This window comes from Cyrtonyx montezumae, unplaced genomic scaffold, assembly GCF_038088225.1.
Source record: "Cyrtonyx montezumae isolate F1298 unplaced genomic scaffold, pur_monq_1.0 scaffold_3, whole genome shotgun sequence".
NCBI classification, from domain to species: Eukaryota; Metazoa; Chordata; class Aves; order Galliformes; family Odontophoridae; genus Cyrtonyx; species Cyrtonyx montezumae.
Window position 1 is genome coordinate 160,648,370 of NW_027072034.1, and position 24,496 is coordinate 160,672,865.

The following is a 24,496-nucleotide window of genomic DNA, read 5'->3' on the forward strand; positions in this document are numbered from 1 at the left end:
TTTTCCAGCAGACGTGGCATGTGCTGTTTTCCGAAGGGCTGTGAAGGGTGAAGAGCAATGAAGAAATGCTCCCTGGAAACCTAATGTTGCAGTAATTATCCTTCAAGAACAATCAACCTGATGCATTTTATTTCCCCATATGGACTTTGTAATGGAGCATCTTGCTCAATGAGAAAAAAAAGCTTAGTTTGGGTCAGTAACTTCTTGGCCAATAATTCTGGACTTAATGCAGGTGGAGAGAAACGTCGTGGTGAACTTTCTCTGCAGCTCTATTGTTGCTGTTCAATTTACTCCCATAGCAGTGAGCAGAGGGGTGAAGGAAAGTGGAGCAGTGATAAGGGTAATGCATTACTATCCCTAGTGACCAATGCAGAAATTATGGAAGAAATCTGTACAATCCCAGCAGCGATGCAGCCCTGGGGACAGTTGGTAATGACATCCCCTGTGCCCAAGTCATCCAACAGCTCAGAATTGTTGCAGATGCTGCCATCTGTTTTGTGTTTTTTACTTCATCATAGCAGTGTGGTGTTTGAAGCACATCATCATAACCAAACAAGTGAAAACACATCAGCTCAGCTCGAGGCATCTGCATGAGATGAAGACCTATCAAGGCTGAGATACTCTTACAACAGACTCAACAAGCTAAGGTACAGCACGGACTCAGATCTCACATACACAGTTGTAAATCTGCAGTGAAAACCAGGTGAGGCCACTCCTGATGTTAGCACCAGTGAGATGCTGGAACCTGGTCCTTGGCCTCCATGTCTGTTGGTACCACATGGCCTCCAAGGGGTCACAACAACAAAGGGAAGACATCTGAGAAAATGAAAGTTGGAGTGTCTGGATGGTTACAAAAAGGCCTGGACTCTTTAGCAAGGTGATTTTCTTCCAGCTTTACTTAAAATCATCTTCTTTTCCTCTCTCTGTAGCACGGGACGGTGATGGGGTGGCTTTCACTGGTAGTGCAGCAGCTCTTCCCAGCGAATGGGCTGGGAAAACACCTCCCGCTCTAACCACAGCTCGTAGGAGTAGTGGAAGTCCTCAGGGAGCTCCAGCCTCTGGCCCAGCACGCTCTGCAGGCAGTTGTCCACCGGTGCAAACTCTGAGTCCTGAGGTTTGTCATATCTCCGGCTGTTGAAGGCTTCGATGCTGGCTCTGAGTGTGCATTCTTCAGCCTGGAAGTCCCATGGCCTCGCATCGATATCTGGGTTTAAAATTGAGCAAGACCACAACATGGTGGAAAAAAAATTAAGGTTTGGACAAAAGGAAGGATGAAAGTTTTATAGCATCACATGCCTGCATTGATTCACCAGTCCGTTATTCCTAATTCTGTGATAATTATCATTCATAACGAGTTCTCGTTATGGATGCATTTTAATTTGAAGTGTTTAACTGAAATGTATTAAAATCACTTGCAAATTAAGCAGAGTCAGAAAGCTTCCTACAGAAATGTGATTATTTCTGTTCTCAGCTTTGCGGACTCTGTATAATTACAAAGCTGCCTTTTTTGGAAAGGCCTCACCACTTCTACTGAAAATCTCCACAGACATCTGAAGCACAGATCAAGACTTAAAATGTTCAGCTAAAACCTCACAAGTTTATTTTAACCTATTGAAAAAAAAAAACCAAAACACCTCAAAACCTTTTAAATCTGGGGCACATTTAACCCTATTGGAAAGCTAACAATCAACTGCAATAACCACAATATTTTAAATACATAATATTGTGTAAATGCAAATATATATATATAGTATTTTGAAACTTGGTCTTTAGGGGCTCTACCTCTATACAAACTAATCATTTGCTTCATAAAGATTTAAAAATTTCATGCCAAGGTCTCAGCAATGCTCAAAGGAGGGAAAAGCCTTCTAAAAATACAGATTTAGAGCATAGAAGAGCTGTTTAAACAGATCAGCACACCCAGCCCGTGCTTCAGCTTATGGATTCACAACCTTGAGCTGTAACCAGTGTTGTCTCTCTGGTGTGACCTCCGTGGCCATCCCAGGTACACACATTTGGTGCAGAGCAGTTTGGTGCCTCAGTGGTAAAAGTAATCAGTTTGGGAAAGTGCAAATGGAGGGCTGGATTTGGTGGAAACTCATCTTGGAGACCTGAGCTGACTGCACCCCATCCTGATCTGATTATTCCTCGTGCAATTAGTTCCCTCCTGACGGTGCTTTAAGGCTTCAGAAAAAGAAAACCCAAGTGCTGACCCAAGCAAGTTTAGAGCATCCTAACAGGTTGTAGAGGAAAACTTGCCCATAGAGAGGACACTTCCCAGCATGACTCACCATTGCCGTACGCCCAGTCGTCGTTCATGCGGTGCCGCACCTTCTGGTAGATGGCCGACATGGTCTTCATGTTGCTCTTTCTCCACTGACGCCCCAGGTATTTGGTCTGGATTTTCAACAGTTTGAGGACGTACAGCTGCATCATGGCCTGCTTCACCTTCAGAGCTCGTTTCAGTATTGGGGCCGACTTGAAGACTACCAGCATCTGCCAAAAAAGGCAGTGGAAATCAGTGTAGTGAGATCAAGAAAGCAATGGAAATACTGCCTGCACAGCTCTGGGCAGCACCACTTGGTAAAAACATATGGAAAAACAGAAAGCAGTGTCTTTCAAATGTCAACATTGGGTCCAGTATGGGTTAACTCATTCATCAGTGGCTTGGATGAAGGGACAGAGTGCTTTCTCAGCAGGCCTACTGTCGTGATCTTCCTTACCATTGTCCTCGAGTGCTTCCACTTGGTCAACTTGTTGAGGATCCTCAGCAGGTTAATGCAGGAGAATAGGTTTCTCCAGCAGAACTGGTTGTTGTCTCCAGCTTCCTGCAAGAAGAGAGGGGAAAGCAGAGCCTTGATGGTTCACCATCATGCTGGTGATGGCACACAGAGACAGGGAAACCCCTCCTGAAATCCTCGGATCAAGTCAGTGCTTTAATTTAAGCTTCAGTTTAGAGTGTTATCCAGGAGAAATCACATTGCTTCATTGTGAGAAATGTATGTTTTAGGAGATTTGTATTGATTGTTTGCCAAGCAAATTACAGCCTAGTCATCAGCACTGCCTAGAAAACGTTTTGCTGCTAATTATATAAATCAATTTGTAAATTACTACATGATTAGAGGACATTACGGATAAATAAAAAGAAATTACAAAATAATGAAGGATGGAAACCAGCAACATTTCTGTTGTGAGAACAAGATTTTTCTATAGCAAAGATCCTCTCCAGCTTAAGTGCAGCCCACACATTATTTTTAAATACGAGCTGCATGTCAGCACCCCCAGCACCAGTGTGTGGCAGTAGTCTGAGTACTTCGGAGTAGATGTCCATGGCACATCCAAGCTCTAATTCCACCAGCATGACCGCTTGGTTTGTGCTTGCACAGTGCTGAGCACAGGACAGGTGTCCCTCAAATGACTTACTGGATGTGAGCAGTAACAAGTGCTGCTTATTTTATAAGCCACTTATTGCAAACTACAGCCTTAATGACTGTGGAAAAATCAAAGCCTGTTGAGCATTCCACCTTCTGGGCATCCTCAGGTTGAGAGCGTGGATTAGATGCTGATGGAAGTGCTGGAAAACAAGATTTACCCAAGGAAACGCTGTCAGCATGATGCCTTTGTTCTTAGAAGTGAGCCCTAGTAAAGCAATGGTGAAAGCACTGGTATGCATATCACTCTTTAGAGGCCAAAAAAGAAGAAATCTGCTTATTGGAAGCACTTAAATTCTGCGATTTGGTAAAAGACACTCTGAGGAAATGCCTTTTTCTGCCAGCAGAGGCCATGGCCATGAGGGAGGCTCTCTTAGCAAGACCACCTTTGGATTCCAGATCTGAGTTATTTATCCATTCCTGTGTAGGAACAGCAGTTCCCACAGTCCCTACTCTGGAAACAGCACTGCTGAGCGTGTCCTAGTTTTCCACAGAAGCAAGCCAAGCACATCCTTCTGCGTGCAGCCCCCTGAAAGCATTATCATCTGCAACATCTGCTAGAAAATGTGCTAGGGCTGTGATGTTAAATCAGTGCATCAGAGTTAAAGCAGACAAAAGAACAAAAAAATGGCATAAAAGATTGGCTGACGAAACTCAACTACGTGTACAAACATCGCTGAAGAACCAAGGTGTGTTTGATTTCTATAAATAGGCACTGGATTTTTATAGAAGTAGATCTAGCATTGTTTCTGGACCTGGAGGCAATCAGTAAAACAAGGAGACGAAGAAGGAAATAAGGAGGAGGAGAAGAAAGAAAAGAAAAGGTGAAGAAAAGAAGAAGGAAAAATAACAGAAGGAGCAAGGGGAAATAAAAGGGCAAAAGGGGGGAAAAAGGGAAGGAAAAGGGAAGGAGGAGAAGAAAATAGAAAAAGGAAAGGAAAAGAGGAAAAAGGAGAGGAAAAAGGAGAGGAAGAAGGAGAGGAAGAAGGAGAGGAAGAAGGAGAGGAAGAAGGAGAGGAAGAAGGAGAGGAAGAAGGAGAGGAAGAAGGAGAGGAAGAAGGAGAGGAAGAAGGAGAGGAAGAAGGAGAGGAAGAAGGAGAGGAAGAAGGAGAGGAAGAAGGAGAGGAAGAAGGAGAGGAAGAAGGAGAGGAAGAAGGAGAGGAAGAAGGAGAGGAAGAAGGAGAGGAAGAAGGAGAGGAAGAAGGAGAGGAAGAAGGAGAGGAAGAAGGAGAGGAAGAAGGAGAGGAAGAAGGAGAGGAAGAAGGAGAGGAAGAAGGAGAGGAAGAAGGAGAGGAAGAAGGAGAGGAAGAAGGAGAGGAAGAAGGAGAGGAAGAAGGAGAGGAAGAAGGAGAGGAAGAAGGAGAGGAAGAAGGAGAGGAAGAAGGAGAGGAAGAAGGAGAGGAAGAAGGAGAGGAAGAAGGAGAGGAAGAAGGAGAGGAAGAAGGAGAGGAAGAAGGAGAGGAAGAAGGAGAGGAAGAAGGAGAGGAAGAAGGAGAGGAAGAAGGAGAGGAAGAAGGAGAGGAAGAAGGAGAGGAAGAAGGAGAGGAAGAAGGAGAGGAAGAAGGAGAGGAAAAAGGAGAGGAAGAAGGAGAGGAAGAAGGAGAGGAAGAAGGAGAGGAAAGGAAAAAGGAAAGGAAAAAGGAAAGGAAAAAGGAAAGGAAAAAGGAAAGGAATAGGTGGGAACAAGGATAAAAGGAAAAAAGACAACCGCGAGCCAGCAGAGCTTGCTACGATGTGTCACTAGATGTCCCCATCGGGACAGTTTTGGCTCATCAAAACCATAGAAAGCCTTTCCCTTTATTTCTGTAGACAGCGACGTGTTCACAGCTAAGGAAAATGACACAGGCTCGAGATTTTAGCAGCAGTGATGAGAGAAATTTTCAAGTCTTTATACAGAAAGAAATCTAATTTTGGACTGGCTGGATGCAGAGAATGCAAGAAATAATTCTTCGTCGCCCACCTTCATATAGTAATACTGTTACAAGGGCTCTGCTCTGCTTACCAGGCTTTCTGCAGTGAGCTCGGGCAAGTCATGGACTGTACAGTGTGGGTAATCCAGGACGGAGATGCTGTGGAAGATGGGAAAGAAGGGACTCATTAAGGAAGGTCGGTGTGTGAACCTAACAAGCGGAGCCCTCCCTGCTCCCAGGCATGCATTAGTGGGGGCTCAGAAGAGGTGGATCCATTAGGACATGGCAAATCAGTTATTTGTGTGTGTATTAAAAAACCCAACCAAATAAAAACACACCAATAAAGCAAAGTGTGAGTTAAAATGGAAATATCTGACAGCAAGAATATTACCAGCAAGAAAATGCACGGCAAGGGCATCAAGTCTTGCCCAAGAAGGTTTCTAAGTCTTCTAGGTCTACTGCCTTTGTAAAAGTAGCCAACCAAAAAACCCTCAAACATACACATAGATTACATATATATATGCGTGTGTGCATGTGTATATGTATAATAATAAAATGTATTCTACACATACATTTTATTTATATATATAAATGGGTTTTTTTTTGGAAAGCATCTGGCATGGAGAGTGTTCAGTCCCACTCATTGCCCTTGTATGAGTATCGTGTTGTACTTCCCACTGCAGCATCACTGGCCATCACATGTGTGGCTATACCTGTTTTTGGCAGTGATATAGGACATGATGTTTTGGTTGAAGAACTTCAGGATCAGCGGGATGCAGTTGGCAAACACCAAATGCTGGGACACATACTCAAACTGGGGGAGAGAAGCAAAACGGGTCAGCGTCAACAGGAACAACTGGAAGTGTGTGCTGGGAATTTCCATTTCCAGTTTGGATGGTTTGCTTTGGACCTGGCAGACCATCTTCCTTGTGCAGAACACTGCTGTGTAAAGCCTGCATCACACACAATGACTCCCAGCAGCTGGGAAAGTGCATTGCCATGCAGAAATTCATGGCAAGACTCTAGAAGAGGTGCACCCAGTGACTGACGGTTGCTTTTCAAGGTAAAAACTGTGGGAAAATGTTATGTATGGAAGGAAAAGGAGGAGATTAACTACTACAAAGGATATAGGGTAGCTTCCCTTCTACAAATCACAGAATTGAAGGCTGGAAGGGATCACTAGAGATCATCTACTCCAACCCTCCTGCCAAAGCAGGCTCCCTATATCAGCTTGCACAGAGCAGCATTGCCAAGAGCAGCTAGGATCCTGATAAGCTTGGACAGCTCACCCAAAGTCGGAAGGAAGGGGAAAAAAAATAAAGAAAACCAACAACACACCTTCTCCAGACCTAACAGTGGTCTGCAGGAGTGCTGCTCCCTGGGGTAAGAAACTCAAGGAGTTGCTTTGGTGTGAGAAAAGGGACTGAAATGCAAACTAGGATGTGGGGAAACCTGGAGCAAAGGTAGGATTGGAAAAATGTTGTGGGTTTTTTTTTTTTAATTATTCTATTCAATCCAAAATATGGATTTCTATTAATCCTCCTATTTATGTCATAGCATACATGGATTTGTATCACATTAAAACCTCTATAAAAAAAAGAAAAATCACCTACTAATTGTTTAACACAAATCAAACTGCATCTAGGGCTCTGAGCTGGTTCTGCTGAAACTAAAGCCCTGAGAACTCAACCCTGCTGAGGACCTCATGAGTCCTACCCCACTGCTCATCATGGAGGTTGGGCAGAGCAGGAGGGATCCTGCCTAACTCCTCCCCACCCCTTCTGTCAGGAGAGGATCTTTCTGCTGAGATCTCCAGAATTCTAACCTGATTAGCCACAGCATGCGTTCTTCCATGAGTCTGAGAGCTCTTTCCACATGAGTGGAAACCATCCTGTCAACACACAGCTGAAGTTATATTGCAGGCAGGTTATTCCTGCATGAGTAATGCTCTAAAAGCCATGTCCCAGGGCTAGGGTTCATCTCTATGGTCTGCAGCTCCTCTTGGAAACATTTCCTGGAGAGCTCCTGTAAGGATGTGCCAGCCCCGTGAGCACTGTGACCCCTTCTTGGCACTCACCTGGTAGATATGGTTCAGCTTGAAGTGCTTGAGGAGCAGCAGCAGCACTGCCGAGATGCTCTTCACGATAATCTCCTTGTGCCTGTTCACATCAATCCCCAGCTTCATGCTCTGCAGGACAGTGATGCTGGCATGGTGGGGGGAGGATCAAAGCTAACCATCATCCTGATGGCACCATCAATGACCCATATCCCTTGGATCATCTGCCCATCCCCACCTCTGAAGTCCCCTGAACCTATTTGCAACCCCCAGCTTTCCCACTTGGTCCAAGGCTGGAACAGCTGGAGGCACCTCCTTAAGGACTTACGGCATCTCCTCAGGCAAGACATCTGCCAGGATGTTGATGGAGTCAGTCTTGGCCTTGGAGGTGGGTGCTGCAGCAAGGAGGATCTTCAGCAGAGCGATCTGCAAAGGAGGCAGTTGTGGAGGCAAAGGGGGAATCCCTTCCTTTTCCTTGAGACTGGGCAACTTCAAGCCAGCCCTAGAAGGTTCCACCAGCCCAAGGTCCACTCATGGTGATGGACCAGCCATGCCAACGCTCAGCTCTCCTTTTGTACCCAACTGCAGGCAGCAGGAAAGCTCGGCTTTTGTATTAAGTTGATACACTGAGCTCTAGTAGCATGGATAAAACAGTGCTACATCTTAATGCATTTAAATCCATTTGTCTCTCCCTACAGACAGACTGTAGGTGGCCCAAAACACATCTTAACGGAGCTGAATTTTTATTTTTTTGAATTGTATTGTGTGGGAATCTCTTAAGGCCCTGGGAAAAATAGGAGGGATGCCCCACTGGCCTGTCTCGAAACACTGGACCATGCCCCTGGGTATCTGCTCTCCTTAATCCTCTGCAACCCTCCTCTTGAAAATGACTTTCCACCTAACTCTGCTCTGTATTCCCACCAAAATCACAGCGTTCAGGTCCCAGACTCTATTTTATTTCTAGGAAACACAAGCTTACCATATACTGGGGGAGATTGTACAGCATTGTTCGATACAAGACCTCACAAGGGGTTTCTTGGACCTCCTCTTCCCCCTAGCAAAAGGAAACATTAGAAACAAGGGGGAAAAAGGTATTTCCAGTCTGCACACTTGAGATACGTCAATTACCTGCCCAAAAATCAACTTGGGGACTTAATGATTGGGTCACAATTTGGTGTTTGAGAGCACTAGAGGTGTGACCAAAATGTACAGATTTCTGTGACATCTCTTCCCTCGTGTAGTGATGGGGAGTGTATCTTACCAGAGACATGGGACACTTCTCCAGCTCCTCCTCATTCTTGATTTGGACATCTGAGATGGAAACGTACTTGTGCTGGCAAAAAAAACACAGAGGCAGAGCAATGATACAGCTACAGGATGCAACACTGAGCAACAACAACATCTGCTGAGCTTGATGAGGACTGAATCTGCATCAGATCTTTACTGTGGGCTGAGAGCATCCACATGAGCAACTTCCAAACCTTTTGTGAATGATGTATCACCAAGCTGATGCATACGAAACTTGATGCCCTGCAGTCTCTCTATGGCCATGGTGATCTTGGACAAAGATTCCCTAATTTCTGTGAGATCCTCACTGGTCTGATCTCATCTTAAGGACATTGTCTCACCTGCTTCAGCGTCTTCACACTCTCATGAATGGGCCGTGGCAGCCCTATCAAGGTCTCAGTGTCCCTGGAGGGGAAGGCAGAAGGTAAACACAAGGCTAGGATGAGATAACACCAGAGGTATGGCCTTAAGTTATGCCAGGGCACACACATGACACTCACTGTCCCAGAGTGAAGCCAATGAATTTGTTCCTGCTCGCCTCCAGGAAATGCTCAATGTCCTTCTGCCTGATGGAGCAGCAGAGAAATGAAAACAAGGAGGGAAGTAGACATATATCCAAACTGCTTAGAAGAAACTTTCAGCTTTCTAGGATCGATTTCTGGAAGTGTTTGTAGCTGTTGACTACAGCCACCATTGCTCACATCAGTCAGGAACAACGTGAACCAAAGCCAGAGCTGAGCATGTCGATACAGAGTGTAATGTCACTGTGTACACCCCTGTGTTTCACAGATAACGGATGAGATTTAGGCTTCAGATCAGCAGTGAAAGTTCACATGGGTGTGAGGGAAGGGACTGAGGATTTCGACTTCTTTTCCAACCTCCCCTCCGTATCACACATGGCAGAATTGTTCTTGGAAGGATAGCACCAGTCCTTCATCCTCTGCAGTGCCTCTCCAGTGTCTCACCCTACAGCAAGGCCCCTCAAGAAGGTTTCATTTGGCCTCACATGAGTCCCACTCAATGCGAAGAGGCATGCCCATTAACCACACAGTTAACCTAGGACACTGCCCTACCAAAACCCATCGAAGCTGGCTGGGAAAGCTCCCAACCCACGCTCCCTACCCCTTTCTGTTGTACCTGCAATTCCCCAGGTGGCATTTCCTCACAACCTTGGCCACACTTGGCTAGGGCTGGGGAGAATGGCAATGAAATCCAACAGATCTACCTGACTTTGGGGGCCCAGGGCAGCCCTTTGGGGAACGACACCCGTTCAATAGGCAGGCGCTGGGCTGGCATGGCAGGGAGGAGTGCATCCCGCTCCATCAGGTCCAGCTCCCCCTCGATCCCACCATCCACTTCATCACCCTCTTCTTCGTCAACTCCTGCTTCATCATTCTTGAAGGGATCCCTCTCATTGTAGATATCCAGGCTGTCTTGTTTCATCAGGGGCTACAGCAGAAGGGGATGGAGAAATCAATGTCATGCCATGCATTCGAGTTTCCCCTCAGCCAACAGCTCCTGTTATCTCCATCCTAGAAGGGCCAAGCTCCCAGATGTGCCCTGGGTGAAGATTTCCCTTCTGGCTACCATCAGAGCCTGGACAAGGAATAACCCCAGTCTGTACAGCAAACTAGGAATTGTCACCTCCTTTTCCATTTTAATTATTGGAGCTACCATCCAACATCCTCCCCAAGCAAAAGAGGCATTTTCATCCTCTGACCACAACACCACAACACCAGGAACTGAGCTAAAAAAAAAAAAAAAACGAGTTTACTGAGAGCAGTTTGGTCTCAGCACTTATCAGCCCTGCAGGGCTGTCTGCTCACTTCCTCCATCCTGAGCGCTTCACAGGGCTGATCTACAGCAGCTTTTATGAGCTGAAAAATCCTTAGAAAAGAGGAAAGAAAATGGAATCCCAAATGGATGATGGATCCCACTGAAAAAGTATTGACCATGCCCAAGGAGGAGGCCCTTACCCGCCGGCTGCGGTGCCCACGCCTCTGCTGCTGTTCAGCCAGCTCGATGGAGCAGGAGGGCGGCGACGCGGCACGCATGCTGCGCATCACCTGGATGCTGTCCTCGGGCAGAGGTGGCAGCCCCAGCTCCTCCCTCCTCCTCACCTTCATCATCTGCAGGGTCTCAAATCCTCCCAGCGTGAACTAGGGACCAAGGAGAGAGGTGGCAGAGTTGAGAGGGGATGGACCCCAGTGCTGCACACCACTTCAGGGCTACCAGGCAGAGGTTATCGAAGTGGGGAGTTGAGAAAGAAGATAGCACAGCACTTTCTCCAGCCTTCTTCCACACCCTGCATCCCAGAAATCCCAAAAGAAATGGTTCACTTTGGATCATCCCCTTGTGCCATCCTAAATCACAGAATGGTTGGAGCTGGGAAAGACCCTGAGAGGTCACCCAGTGTAACTGCAGTGACATGGATATCTACAGCTCGATGACATTGCCCCATTGTGCTTGGATTAAGCATTAGGGTGCATCTGGAATCATCCCCTGTGTTCCCAGTGCCTGGAAAAGGAAACTGGGCACCCACCAGGAGCACCTTCCAGAGCAGGAGCAGGACCTTCTTCATGGGAAAGTGTGGAGCGTGGCCACTGCAGAACTTGGTCACCATCGTGAAGAGCAACAGAGCGAAAGGCTCATCGGAGCGCACAGGGAAACCTGGCAGAGAGGGAGCAGGAGTGGGCTCTGGGCTGACCCTGTCCCAAGAGTGTCCCCAACTGAAGGACACCGTGACCCCCGTGACTCACTCAGCTCTGTCCTGAAGGTCTCCCGGGAGGATTTCCACTCTGGGGGATCCGTCTCCAGCTCCACGCGGATGTTCTCCACCAGCAGGTACATGACGCTGAGCAGCACCCTTATGGGACAGCGCAATGGGGATGTGACACGTGGTCCCCAACCATCGTCCCCAGTGGATCCCAGTGCCACCACGGGTACCTGAGCTCGGTGCTGTCGGCCAGTGAGATGGCTGGCTTCCGCAACGCGCTGCTGCACGCCTGGCTGTTGCTGCAGGGAAGGGGATGAGCTCAGCAGGGTGGCTCCTCATCCTGAGCAAAATACGGCCATGGTGGTGGCCTCAGGGAGGAGAATGTGGGGAAGGAAGGAGATGAGAAGGACAGGGAGGAGAGGAAGATGAGGAGAATAAGATGAAGAGAGGAAGAGGGAGAATGAGGAGAGTGAAGATGAGGAGGAGAGGAAGAGGGTGAGGAGGATGTGAAGAAGGAGTGAGATGAAGAAGAGGAGGATGAGAATAAGATGATGAGTGTGAGGAGGATGAAGATGAGGGCGAGAAAGATGAGGAGGAGAATAAGAAACAAGAGGGTGAGGAGGATGAAGAGAAGGAATATTATGAAGAGGGTGAGGAAGACGGAGAGAATAAATGAGATGAAGAAGAGGGTGAGGAGGATGAGGAGGAATAAGATGAAGAAGGTGAAGGATGGGGAGAAAAAATGAGGTGAAGGAGAGTGAACAGGATGAGGAGGAATATGATAAAGAGGATGAGAAGGATGAAGAGAAGGACTACGATGAAGAAGAGGGCCAGGAGGATGAGGAAGAGAGGAAGATGAGGATGAGGAGGATGGAAGAAAGTCTAAGATGAAGAAGAGAGTGCAGAGGAGAACAAAACAAAGGAAAGGGTGAGGAAGGTGGGAGCTGGGTGCCCTCTGCCCTCTCACTCAATCTCCATGCTGAGCAGCTCCAGGAAGGCGCTGAAGGTTCCCAGCTGGTACAGCAGGAAGCTGTTGTGCCGTGACCAGTGCAGGACATCACCTTCACTCTTACAGTCTCCAAACACTCCTGGGGAGGCCCGGGGGGGCTGTGGTCAGTGAATGCTGCCCTGGGATCAGGGCATAACCCCCCCCCACTCCCCCCTGGGACAGAGCTGGGCCAGGTGCTCACCCTGTGCCAGGTAGAGGATGGCCCGCGCCGTCCGCAGCCGCCGCTCCCTGCTGACCACCTCCAGCCCCTCCAGCAGCCGCAGGACGTGGGCCCTCTGCTGTGCTATGTCCAGCTCCAGCCACTGCTGGCCCTGTGCTGCAGAGGGAACAGAGCAATGCGTGGGCCATGGGGCAGCTCCGTGCCATGGGGAGCTGAGCACCGAGCCCATACCTTGGGGACAAAACTCCTCCTCGAAGCATCGCCGGTTGGTGCCGAGCTCAGGCTCCTCAGTGTAGCTGTACAGCTCTGCTGGAACAGGGTCAGCAGTTTCCAGAGGGGTTTTCACCCCTCTTATCATCACCAAATTCCTCTGGGTATCCCTGTGTGCCCGAGGAGATGTGGGGCAGAACCCTAACATTGTGCTGGAGCTCTATTGGGCACTGGGTCCCTACTCAGCGTGTCCATATCCATCGCTTTCAGTCCCATTTCACGTTGCAATAGGACAGTGGGGACAGTGTCCCTGAACTCCACTGGGTGTTGGGTTCTGACTCAACACCCTCAAACCTATCATGTTTGGTCCCATTTCGTACTGGGGACAGCACAGAAATCCCAGTGTGGCACAGAAACCTGACAAAACCAAAATGGGACTCAGAGCCATAGGACAACCTCCCTCCCATCCCCCCTCCCCACTGCCCCATTGCATCCACAGTGCCATAGCAGTTTCTCAGAGGTTAATTTTGCCCCATTTTGGTCAATTTGCAAAAGGAGAAACCTCAGGAGCACATCACAGCCAAGCAGATCGTGCACAGGTTTCAACGAACAGCTCTGAGGTTTGGGGACCGATCTCACTCACCCCTCTGTTAATTAAACCCTCCCCTCTCTCCCTGCCAGGACGCTGCCTCCCCATCGCTCACCCCACAGCCCCACCTGCGAGCTCCGCACCGCGGCTGTCGGCGTCCCCGTACTCAAACTCCACGGTGGGGAAATCCACGGAGCCCTGCGGAAAGCGGAGCGCTGCGGTGCGTAAAAATAGCAGCGAGCCCTGGCTGCAAACAGCCCCGTGCGCGGACCGCAGTTCTTCCTGTCTTAAAGCCATGGCTTCCATCCAACACACGGCCCCACGCACGCGTCCACCCCACAAACAGCCCCACGCGTGCTCCCCGGTTCTTCCCAGCTTAAATTCCAGGGCCGTCCCTTTGCCCTACGTCCCTCCCCAGGGCCGCGGACCCCCCCCCCCCCTCCCCCACCCGTTCTCCCCCTCCGCTCCCCCATTTCCCACAGCGGGCGCGGAACTGGAGCGTGAAACCCCGGGGAGGGAACGCATGAATGGGTCATGGATGGCACTTCCATCGCTCCCCTCTGGCTGCGGGGTGGGAGAAACGTACGTCCCCCCTCCCCCCACCCCCCATTCCTATGGGTACCCCCGAGATGTACAGCACCGGGCGGAGCGCTCTGCTCCAAAACTCCGCTTTTTCGCCCTATTTTTATAGCCCGGGGCTGCGAATCCCCTTCGGGATCCTAAATCTCAGGAGGAATTCAGCACTAATCGGATCGGGGGGGGGCCCACGAAGGGTAGGGGGGATGAAGCCCCAGCGCACCCAGCGTGGGAGCCCACTGTGGGTCGTGTCGTGGCTGCTGCCCAGCGATGGGGTCAGGGCCCCCACTGCTGTTGTGCCGTTGATCCCCGGGAGCACCCACGGGCGCTGGGGGGCACTGGGGGTACGGGGTGGGGGGGAGTGAGGGTCACAACTGGGATAATGAGTGCTGTGACCCTAGGGGGCGGGCTGCAAAGGCAGCCCACCCAACCCGGACCAGGACTCCCCATCCCATGCCTGTGAGGTGGGGGCGCACACCCATAGGACAACCGACCCCCCCCAACCCGCTGCCCCTCAGCACTCCCAGACCCATTTTGTGCTCCCCCCTCCCCCCTCCCCCCTCCCCCCTCCCCCACCTCGGACTCCTTCCGCTGTCCCCTGAAGAGCTCCCGGCCTTTGGGGGGGGGCTGCGCTGAGGGCTGCCCCATTCGGACCCTCCCCGCTATGGGGATGGGGTTGGGGTTCGGGTCCCCCCCCGCCGCCTCCTCCATGCGCTGCGCCCTCTGCGCCCCTCCGCGCACGTGGGGGCCGCACCTCGAGCCCCACCCCCCGTCCCTCCCCAGCTCCTATTGGCTGTTCCGTGGAGGGGGCGGGGCGGGAGGACACACCTCTTCACCCCGTTCTGCTATTGGGTGGGGGTGGGGCTGTGGGGGTGTTGGGGTGCAGGGGTGCACCGTTGAGATGATGGCAACATCGGATGCCGGGGGGGCACGTGTAGGTGCCCATTGGGGTGACAGGAGAAGGGGTTGGGGGAGGGGGGGCTATGAGGTGACCCCATACTGTGGAAGCTGGAGGCTGCCATGGGGCAGTGGGCTGAGGGTGGAGGGAGGGGAACAGTGACCCAGCATTAGTGCCATTCAGCAAACATCTGCCAAGTCGATGGGGTTTGGGGTCCCATCCCCACCCCCATTTCATTCTCTTTCCCATCCCATCTTTATCCCGGCCCCAAATCTATCCCATCCCAACCCCATCCCCATCCCATTCATCTAATTCTTATCCCGACTCTATAGCCAGTCTACATCCCCATTTACATCTCAATTCCAATTCCAACCCCAACCTCATCCCATCCCAATCCCATCCTCATCCCAACCCAAACCCCATTCCTGTCCCCATTCTGACCCCCTCCCAAACCACCCCTCCCCCCCCCACTGCATCCCACCCCTCATCCCCAGCTCTGGAGCACATCGGTTTTCCAATGTTTTATTTCTGTTTTGAGATTACAGAGTCTTTATTGCTGCTCTAATACAATCACTCAGACATCAATAATTAAAACATCCTTTTGAAAATGTTCTCCTGGTTTTGCTGCCCTCACTGCAGCTGACGATGATGGGTTTTGTCTCATTTGTTTCTAAAGATCAGAACTGAATAGTTTTCCTTACATAGTTTTGCTGGTGTTACCTACATCTCCTTTTCCTAATTCTTTAAAAATGTGTTAAAAAAAATATATAGAAGAAGAAAAAAATAATTACGTTTTAATTTAGAGATGATCACAGAATATTATAATTCCAGATTGATTAGGAAAAGCCAAGCAAGCGGAAAAGCTGACAGGAGAAGCAGAATGACACGGAGAAGAACTGTAAAAATAGAGGTGGGAAAAAGTGGGGACACTTTGGGGGGAGGGGGGGGGTCTTTTTTTTTTTTTTTTGTCCTATCACCTGGAAGGTAAATCAGGGCTTAGAAATCAGCACAGCCGCACGGAGAGACAATCCTGGGGCAGCAATGAGCTCAAGTGTGGGGTGCTGAGCTCCATGGTGGGATCCGGAGCTTCACGTTGGGGTGCTGAGCTCATGGTTGGGTTCTGAGCTCATAGTTGGGTGATGAGCTTCATGTGGGGATCCAGAGCTCCATGTTGGGTGCTGAGCTCCATGTGAACTCCAGAGCTCCATGTTGGGATGCTGAGCTCCATGTTGGGATCCAGAGCTCATGGTTGTGTGCTTAGCTCAATGCTAGGATCCAGAGCTCATGGTTGTGTGCTTAGCTCAACGCTGGGATCCAGAGCTCCATGTTGGGATCCAGAGCTCATGGTTGTGTGCTTAGCTCAATGTTGGGATCCAGAGCTCCATGCTGGGATGCTGAGCTCAGCACTGGGGCACTCAACGTGTGGATTCTCAGCACTGGGAAACTATGGCCCATGTAGGGACACTCAGTGTTGGGAAGCTCAGCGTAGGAACGCTCAGTGCAGGTGTGCTCAGCCCGGTGCTGCCCCCAACATAAAACCTCCAACAGCTCCGAGAACTCTTCCCAAAATCTCACATCTGGACAGTTCCTCCTTTCTTGTGCGTGAGCGACGTTGAGGGCACCGCGAGGATCTGCGTCGGGGTGGCGGCCACAGGCAGACAGAGGAGTCTTTGGGAAATCATTTGGATCGAGTGGTGCTGTTGGGATGCGGAGCTCCGCTGTCCCATTCTCTTCCAACAGTTGGCCAACCTCCACTGCATCCAACTACCTCAGTCCCCAACTCTGCACCAGCAGATGGTTCCTCCGTCCGAAGGGGGTTGGATGGATTTGATGGAGGGGAACATCACTGGGAAATCAGCCTCCCCATGTTCCCATTGAGGCTGCAGAGGACCTCGCGTGGATGCAGTCGGCTCTTGTGCTCCGGCCACGATTCGGAGCAGCGCAGGCAGCGGGAAGGAAACTTTGGTTCACGGCAAAGCTTGGCACTGGGAATGGAGCAGCAGCAGTGCAGCGCCGGGGCCAGGGGGTCCCCACCCCACCAGCTCCTTCCTCGCCCTCATCCTCACACAGCCCCGAATGGGAATGACCAAAAAGAGAGAAACGAAACGAATGGGAAGAAACGGAGCGCCTCCCAGTCCGCGGCAGCACAAACACGAGGCAGAGCCGCGCACAGAACTCTAATTCAATAAATAAATAACCTAACACACTGTCTACTACAAGAGCAAGCCCGGCTCGAGCGTAGCAAGCTTGCACTGCTTCATCCTGTACAGTAGTTGAGAAAGGATTTGGGTTCTGTTCCTCATGGCTGCAGCGGCAGGAACTTAATACCTGGGAAAGAGAGAAAACAAGGGTTCGGCACACAAAAAATGTGACATTTTGGGCTGGATATTAGGACAATGATAGAATATCCCGAGTTAGAAGGGATCCATAGGGACTGTGGCATCCAACCTCAGGACCTGGCTCCTTCCAACAGCAAACACCAATCTCCTCCCGTGGAATTCTGAGTTATTTTTAGTTGGGGTGAGGGAAGGGGAAGCCCAGCGGTGCCAAGAGGGCCGAGGGCTGGGATCAGCTCAGGGCACAGAGAGCTGCACTGCCACCTCCAGCACCCGAACTTGGCTCAGAGCGGTGGAATTCATCAGAAAGAGGGGACATTTTGGCAAATCTACGTTGGTTTTTGGGTTGGATGGCGTTGGTTACACTCTGTGTGTGTAGAGCTGCGTTGGCCATGACACCACCACAAATCCTGAGCCTGGAGGGAGAAACAAGCCAGAAAAACGTGGGGTTTTTCAGTGGCTCATCTCTGGTGTGAGCCCAAGCACTGCTGAGTGCCAGCCCTGGTGCGTCGGGCTTTAAAAATAACATGGTCATCCGAGAGCTGCCCGGGGGCACCGCAGCAGGGACAGCTGCCACCCAGGGAGTACTCAGCCCGGGTGCAACTAGGGCAAGACGAGGTGCTGGGGAGACCTGGAGAGGAACCTGGGGGAACTCACAGAGGGAGAGCACCTTTGTACACAGGCAGATAGTGATAGAACAGGGAACTGCTTCGGACAAAAAAGAAGGGAGACTGAGGCCAGAAATTCTGCACTCAGAGGCGATGCAGCCCAGAGCTGTGGGTGCCCCATCCCTGGAGGTGCTCAAGGCCGTGGATGAAGCCCTGAGCAGCCTGAACTGGGGGGGCACTCAGCCCACGGCCAGGGTGGGACACTGGGGTCCCTTCCAACCCAACCATGGTTCTACAATCTTCAAAGTTCCTTCTAACCCAACCCACTTCATGATCTTTGAGGATTCCTCCAACCCAACCCAATCCTGTGAGCTATAAGGTCCCTCCAACCCAACCGTTCCACGATTCCGCAGTTCAGTGACCACAGGAGCCACACCTGTAGTAGTTGGGTTTGAAGGGCCCGTTCTTGTTCAGCCCCAGGTACTTGGCCTGTTCATCCGTGAGCTCTGTCAGGTGTGCGTCAAATGTTGGGAGGTGAAGGCTCGCCACATACTCATCTGAAATATGTTCAAGCCATGAGCAGCAGCGAGAGCACAGCTCTAAGCACAGCTCCCCGTGGCCCTCCTGAAAGAGGCAAAGAGCTCCCACCACCCATCCCCTGCACAAAGCATCGATGGTTTCACAAAGCATCGCAGCACGAATGCTGGAACTGCAGAAATTTGCCTTTGCTGCTGCGGTACGGAGTGGATTTATCCTTTTCTTTGAGGAAAAACAAACCTCTGGGCAAGCTGTTCTGCAGCCCAGACAGAAGCTGCCCTCCCCCTGACCTTCTCAAAACATTCATATCTTGGAAGCACTCCACGTCCCATAAACACTCACTGTCGGAACTGAGACAGATTGAGAGAGGAGCCTCAAAACACACACACCAAAAAAAAAAATCAGATTTATCAAAATGAGACTGAGTGTTGAGTCGTGCCTCTGCCAACTTCCAGATTTGGGCCTGGAGAAATGAAGTGTCCAACAGCACCTCCAACTGCTCCTGGGCCACAAGGATGAGGATGGATGAGGATGATGCCCAACATGGCAAAACCTGTCTGCTCAACACTGGTGAGGAAATAAAAGAACAAGAGAAGGCAACCAGCACATCCTTACCCATTTTTTTAGGCAGCAGGTACACATCTTGCTTGTAGCGGCCCTCGGGAGCATTGTACAGCTCTATCAGAGCCAAAGCCTGCAAGGAGGAGACACTTGGTGAGTCAGCACTGTGTGCTACGGTGTGAGCCCTCCCCAGCCCCACTCACCTGCGTGGTGGCAGTGATGGACAGCACAAAGGTGGGCACTGTGGAGCAGCTCAGGTTCAGCAGGCGACCCTGGGGAGGAAAAGCACCAAACCCTGAGGCATTGCCTCCCTCCTGGGGCAAGGCAGGGTCTCCCCATGATCCTGCAGTGGGAGGTGGTCTCCTTGTGTGCCCCTCACCTCAGCCAGCAGCACTATTCTCTTCCCGTCGGGCCAGATGACGTGGTCCACCTGGGATCTCACCCGCTCCCAGGTCAACTCAGGTGTGCGCAGGCTTGCCTGAAAGATGGCATACAAACAGTCAAAGTCATAGAATCGTAGAACCATGGGTTGGTTGGGTTGGAAGGATCCTTAAGGATCAAAGAACCAGAGAATGGTTGGGTTGGAAGGGTCCTCAAAGGTCACAGAGCCATGGGATGGTTGAGTTGGAAAGGTCCTTAAGGATCATAGAACAATGGGATGGTTGGGTTGGAAGGATCCTTAAGGATCACAGAGCTATGGGATGGTTGGGTTGGAAGGGTCCTGAAAGATCACAGAGCTATGGGATGGTTGGGTTGGAAGGGTCCTTAACGATCAAAGAACCATAGAATGGTTGGGTTGGAAGGGTCCTTAAGGATCAAAGAACCATAGAATGGTTGGGTTGGAAGGGTCCTTAAGGATCAAAGAACCATGGGACAGTTGGGTTGGAAGGGTCTTTAAAGACCATAGAAATCCTTTGGGATTCCTGGCAGTGCCGTGCAGCGGGTGGTTGGGTCATTTTACCCAATATTTCCTGCTGAATTGTGGCTGAGGTGCCCCCACGGCCCTGCAGAGCCCACCCTGTGCTGCACAGTGCTCACCACATCGATCTCAGTGTTGGAGTGCCCCATGTTGCAGACGATACAGCTGTTCTTCATCCGGTCCAGGTGCTCCCTGGTCACCACGTTCTTGTTGCCTGTGAAAAGGGAATGCAGAAATACCAACAGGCACAAAATGCAAATTATTGGTGTTTCTTTCCCCGTGTTTTGGACTTTCCTTTGGATTCAGCCATGGGATGCACGTCTGCCCACCCCAGCACCACGTACCTGTGCAGGTGATGACAATGTCCACTTGTCTGATGACTTCATTGAGTTTCACGAGCCGGAACCCATCCATGCTGGGAGGGAAAAAAACAGATCATTGGAAAAACAGCAAAAAATGTGCCAAAAATAGAGGGAAAAAAAAACCTCTCGGGTCCTCATTTTAACTTCCTAATGCTGCACAACAGCAACGTGGCGTGCTGAGCAACGCTGTGCCCTGAGCATTTCTGGGGCAAAGCACAGAGATTTGAGTATCCTGTGCAAAATGTGACACTGAGAAGTGAATTTCTGGGCTTTCACATCTTCCGTTGTGAACTCAGCAACCAAAAATGTCCTTTTTGGTTTGTTCTGCTGAGGAAGGTGTGCTCTGCACCTGGCAGAACCAGGGCAGGATTTGGGAGGATATGTCAGCAGTTCCCCAGAGAGCTCATTTCTGTCTCTCCTGAGCTACAAAATCGCAGTTACTTATTTCCCCCCCCCTGCTGGATCTCTGTTTGTCCCAATTACTGTGTTTTCCTGCTGCAAATCCCTCCTGAGGGTCAAACCCAAAAGTTCTGCAGGTGATGGTGTTGGAACCCAAATGTTCTGCTTATCGAGGGTGGTCAAACCCAAACATCATGTGAGCTCTTCCCACTGCTCCGTGGCCACAATTTTCATGCAGCACATCCCCAGGAAGGAGCAGGGCCAGGCACTTACCAGGCCTGCAGGGCACAGATGGGATCGATCTCAGTCACGTAGACAATGGAGCCCATGGCCTTCAAAGCTGCACAGCAGCCCTTGCCCACCTGGGAGGGAGAGGAGCACAGGGAGGAGGGAGATGAGGGACTTTGGGGGCATAGGAAGGTAGAAGGGGTGCTAAAAATATATGAGTGCTAAACTCAGGTTGCTCAAAATGCTCAGATTTGAAGCAATCTAGGCCGTGGGTCAGGCTGCAGCTCAGCTAGAAGCTGAAGACATAGAAGTGCTGATTATTTGGGTTTCTGAGAGCTCTTCCCTCCCCACCCAATCACCCTTGTATCCTGAAAGGCAAACAACACCAAGAGATTACACTTATCTCAGGGAAAGTTCCAGAGTTATGTACGACCTCTGCTCTCTTTAGGATGCGTTACACTTCTATCTCTGAGGGTCAGCCACCCCATGTCACACAGGGAACACAGCAGTACCAATAAGGACCAACATTTCCCCAAAACAGGATTGCTTTCTTGAGAGGATCCCTCCACTTGAGAGTGAAGACACATCAATAAGGCAAAATTCACTTATTTTTCTTGAGCAGCTTTCAGCACACAGAGCTGCAGCTGAGCGTCTGCGCAGCTAAGCTCTCAGACCTCATCACGTGCAGATAGTTTTGTGTCACTTAAGGCTTTAATATTGGTATTTTATCATTCAGGTGCTCTGAATATTCAGCAGTGAAACATTTTAAGGCTCAGGTTTGGTTTCTGCGAGACATCTCACAAGGAGAGCGCCCACTCGGGCACTGGAGCCCCTTACCTCCCCATAGCCACACACCACCACCTGCTTCCCTCCAAACATCATGTCTGTTGTCCTCTTCAAGCTAAGGAAAAAGAAACAAAGCATGAAAATCCAGCAGCAGGAACAGGAATCACTTCTATCCCCAGATGGGCATCTCCCCTTGGCCAATTTGGGTGCTGAAAACTGGGGCACAGAGGACCAGTGTAGGGTTTGAGCACATGGATGTTTTATTTGGGGCTTTTTTTTTTTTGGTTCAGATCTCTAAAACTTTTCCAAAAATCACTTTTTTTGTGTGTCTCATTTTAATTAAAAGGGCAAAATGTCTCAAGGAAACACCTACGGAAGATGCAGGTATTTTCTTCCCAGAATCCTGGTGCCCCCCCACCCCCCAAAGCAGTGCTCCCCCTCCCACCCATTCTCCTTCTGCCTCCTCCCCAGGAGTGCCCTACATTGCAGGCTATTTTTGGCATGTGAGAAATAGGTCAGCAGTGCAGGGAAGGTGAAATTCCCCTGCACTTCCCGAGGAGTTCAGATTAAAATTCCAGCAGGTTTCCTTGCTCAGATTTCCCTCATCCCCACTTCAGTGCCTGTCCTGTGGCAAAAGAGACAACAAACAAAAGACAAAATCACAAGAAATAAAGAACCTCTTTAAGGATTCCAACTGTTTCAGCCTGCTAAAAGGTGCAGCAAAATAACAATTCTGTCCTCAGACACCCAGAGCCTGGGAGCAACTCCTCACCAGGCACCGAGCCCCGCGTCCCAGCGGCCTCTGGCCAGGCCCTGGGGTATAATTAGAAGGAAGGGCTATGTAAGGTAAGGAGTTCATCAAGGGATTGGTTCATCAAAGGATGGCTTCACCGAGGAATTGTTTTGTCAAGGAATGACTTCACCAAGATGTCTTCCCACTGCTGCTTGTTGCAAAAGCCCAACTGCGACACGCTGAGCTCTGCGGACGTCATGGATCTTGGGGACCTGGCAGATGATGATGTTGATTTAACTATTCCACCTTTTGAGGGCAGGAAGAGACATTGGGTCCTTGCTGGCTCACGTGATGGGACATTTTGGCACCAAGAGTTGGATTCTGTCGCTGCTGACTTGACCCAGACATTATCTTTTCGGATTGAATGCAGCAGAAACGTGAGGAGGAAACCATGATCATGCAGGGAAACAGATTTGGTGGTGCAATAGCTCATGTGGCACTTGCTGACCTTTGACGGATCATCTTCACGTCCTCTTATTGGGACACATATTATAAACATGGATCCTCTTCCCTTTTGGTCAAGACAACCACTACCAAGAAGACAAGCTTCAAAGCAGTGATGAGGGATGAGGCACTCCACGAAGATTTGGGAGAAAGATGCTGTTTCAGTCAATGAGGAGCCCACTTTGGGATGCTCTGGTGCTATCAGGTGTGAGGAGAGCGAAGCAGCAGCGAATTCAGCAGGAGGAGACGTGTCTGCATTTCTACATATTCAGCTCATCACCAAGGGTGAATCTCTGCTGCTGTGGGAAGTCCAATTTCTCCTTCCTCTGGGGCTGACTGAGCTGCTGGGATCACCACCACGCAATCCCAGAATATCCCAACTGGAAGGGACCCATAGGGAGGAGTCCAACTCCAACAAGTGCCACCAGACCCAGCACGCAACGGTCTGAACTGTGGGAAGGCAACTTGTCCTCACCTCACCTGTCTTTGATGAAGTTGGGCCAAAATTTAGGGGGACAGACACTCAATTCCATAAAAACGAAGAAAATTAGAGAGGAAGAAGTGTCATTTTCTGCAGGATAGTTCTCCTACAAGCACAAAATTCCAACTCTGAAGCCCAGTGTGTACATGTTTATGTGTAATGGTACAGAGAGCAGCACATACCCATCCAAGATGGACTCTCTGCAGCAGTACAGGTTGTCAAACTTCTGCTTTGTCACTGAGTCGTTGACATTCATGGCTGGGACACAGAGCTTCCCTGCTTTGGACAACTGGTAGAGCCTGTTAGAAATAGGGGAAAAGCATAGGATCAGTAGAAAATATTTCCTTTTGGTCTACTGTTGCGTGTGCTCCAGTATTTCAGTTCACTACTGCATGTGGAGGGACAAATATAAACTCTCAAGGAGGTGTGTAGTGCCCTGATTTCAGGATGACTCTGTCACACAGCCCTCAGCTCTCCCTTTCTGCAATCACACCTCAAAATGATCACCATTTCCTCTGCCACACCTCACTCCCTCCCAGAGGCCGAGCTTAGGACCAAGCCTTTGTCTTTCTCTGAAGGTCGTCCCATTCTGCAGCTCCCTCAGCCCTTCTCTGCCATTTCCATCAGCAGGAGGAGGAGGGATGAGCACATAGAGATGGAAAACCACAATGCTGTGCACCTTTTGCAGCCACGCAGGGCCATCAGCAGGCACTTCTGCTCCTTATTCAGAACTCACAGCTCTACCTTTAGCTCTACTGCTTTCTCTATATGAGATTTAAGTGGCTCCTATAGGAAAGCCAAGCTCAGCCCTAGCAGCTCCATGCTCACAGACCCGTTACCTGTGCACCCCGGTGACACTCTCCTCTACAATCCCCTTGATCTTCTTGAACATGTTGGGATATTTCTTGTAGATCCAATGAGTGAGATCTCCTCCGTCATCCAAAATCTGGAAGAAAAGCAACCACAGTGTCACCGTGCTGAGGATTCCTGCTGACCCCAAAAAGGCTCAAAGGGAGAAATGCTGCACCCAAATCCTCCCTCAAAGAACCTTCTTTGTAGCAAAGCCCCACCCATGAGTGTCTGTGCCCTGCAATATCCACACACAGCCCAACCCAAGGAGCTCTGAGCTCAGAATGCTTCCCAATCTTTCCATTTTCATTCAATTTTTCTTTATTTTACATTATTTTAGCACGTTTCACA

General features: G+C 50.1%; 2 protein-coding genes across 3 annotated transcripts in view; both read right to left on the reverse strand.

Moving 5' to 3' along the window:
• Nucleotides 1-938: 938 nt before the first annotated feature.
• Nucleotides 939-14,655, reverse strand: STRIP2 (striatin interacting protein 2). The gene is made up of 20 exons (XM_065743841.1): nt 14,521-14,655; nt 13,497-13,566; nt 12,591-12,875; nt 12,368-12,488; nt 11,631-11,699; nt 11,444-11,550; nt 11,227-11,354; nt 10,661-10,843; nt 9,910-10,133; nt 9,185-9,250; nt 9,026-9,089; nt 8,659-8,730; nt 8,377-8,451; nt 7,726-7,823; nt 7,419-7,545; nt 6,055-6,155; nt 5,434-5,500; nt 2,724-2,828; nt 2,292-2,496; nt 939-1,204 (listed from the first exon to the last, which is right to left on the reverse strand). Exons 1-20 carry the CDS (start codon nt 14,653-14,655, stop codon nt 954-956), a joined length of 2,553 nt encoding a protein of 850 aa, XP_065599913.1. The 3' UTR covers nt 939-953.
• A 2,117-nt stretch (nt 14,656-16,772) lies between these two features.
• Nucleotides 16,773-24,496, reverse strand: part of AHCYL2 (adenosylhomocysteinase like 2) — a 40,952-nt gene continuing 33,228 nt past the window's right edge. For both annotated transcript variants that reach the window (XM_065743863.1, XM_065743864.1), the window contains exons 7-17: nt 24,136-24,242; nt 23,479-23,595; nt 21,630-21,693; nt 20,838-20,926; nt 20,148-20,218; nt 19,923-20,017; nt 19,264-19,362; nt 19,088-19,156; nt 18,939-19,017; nt 18,223-18,343; nt 16,773-17,170 (exon numbers count right to left, since the gene is read on the reverse strand). In XM_065743863.1, the coding sequence (XP_065599935.1) occupies nt 17,164-17,170; nt 18,223-18,343; nt 18,939-19,017; nt 19,088-19,156; nt 19,264-19,362; nt 19,923-20,017; nt 20,148-20,218; nt 20,838-20,926; nt 21,630-21,693; nt 23,479-23,595; nt 24,136-24,242 (918 nt within the window). In that variant the 3' untranslated portion in view covers nt 16,773-17,163. The remainder of the gene's footprint in view (nt 17,171-18,222; nt 18,344-18,938; nt 19,018-19,087; nt 19,157-19,263; nt 19,363-19,922; nt 20,018-20,147; nt 20,219-20,837; nt 20,927-21,629; nt 21,694-23,478; nt 23,596-24,135; nt 24,243-24,496) is intronic.

What these genes read in the sequence shown, in the direction of transcription:
- STRIP2 (XM_065743841.1), bottom strand. Translation starts at nt 14,655, where the DNA reads ATGGAGGAGGCGGCGGGGGGGGACCCGAACCCCAACCCCATCCCCATA. An exon ending in ACAATCTCCCCCAGTATATG is followed by an intron (nt 7,824 to 8,376) that starts GTAAGCTTGTGT and finishes CCTCCTTTGCAG; the next exon opens with ATCGCTCTGCTGAAGATCCT. An exon ending in AGCTGAACCATATCTACCAG is followed by an intron (nt 6,156 to 7,418) that starts GTGAGTGCCAAG and finishes TCTCTCCCCCAG; the next exon opens with TTTGAGTATGTGTCCCAGCA.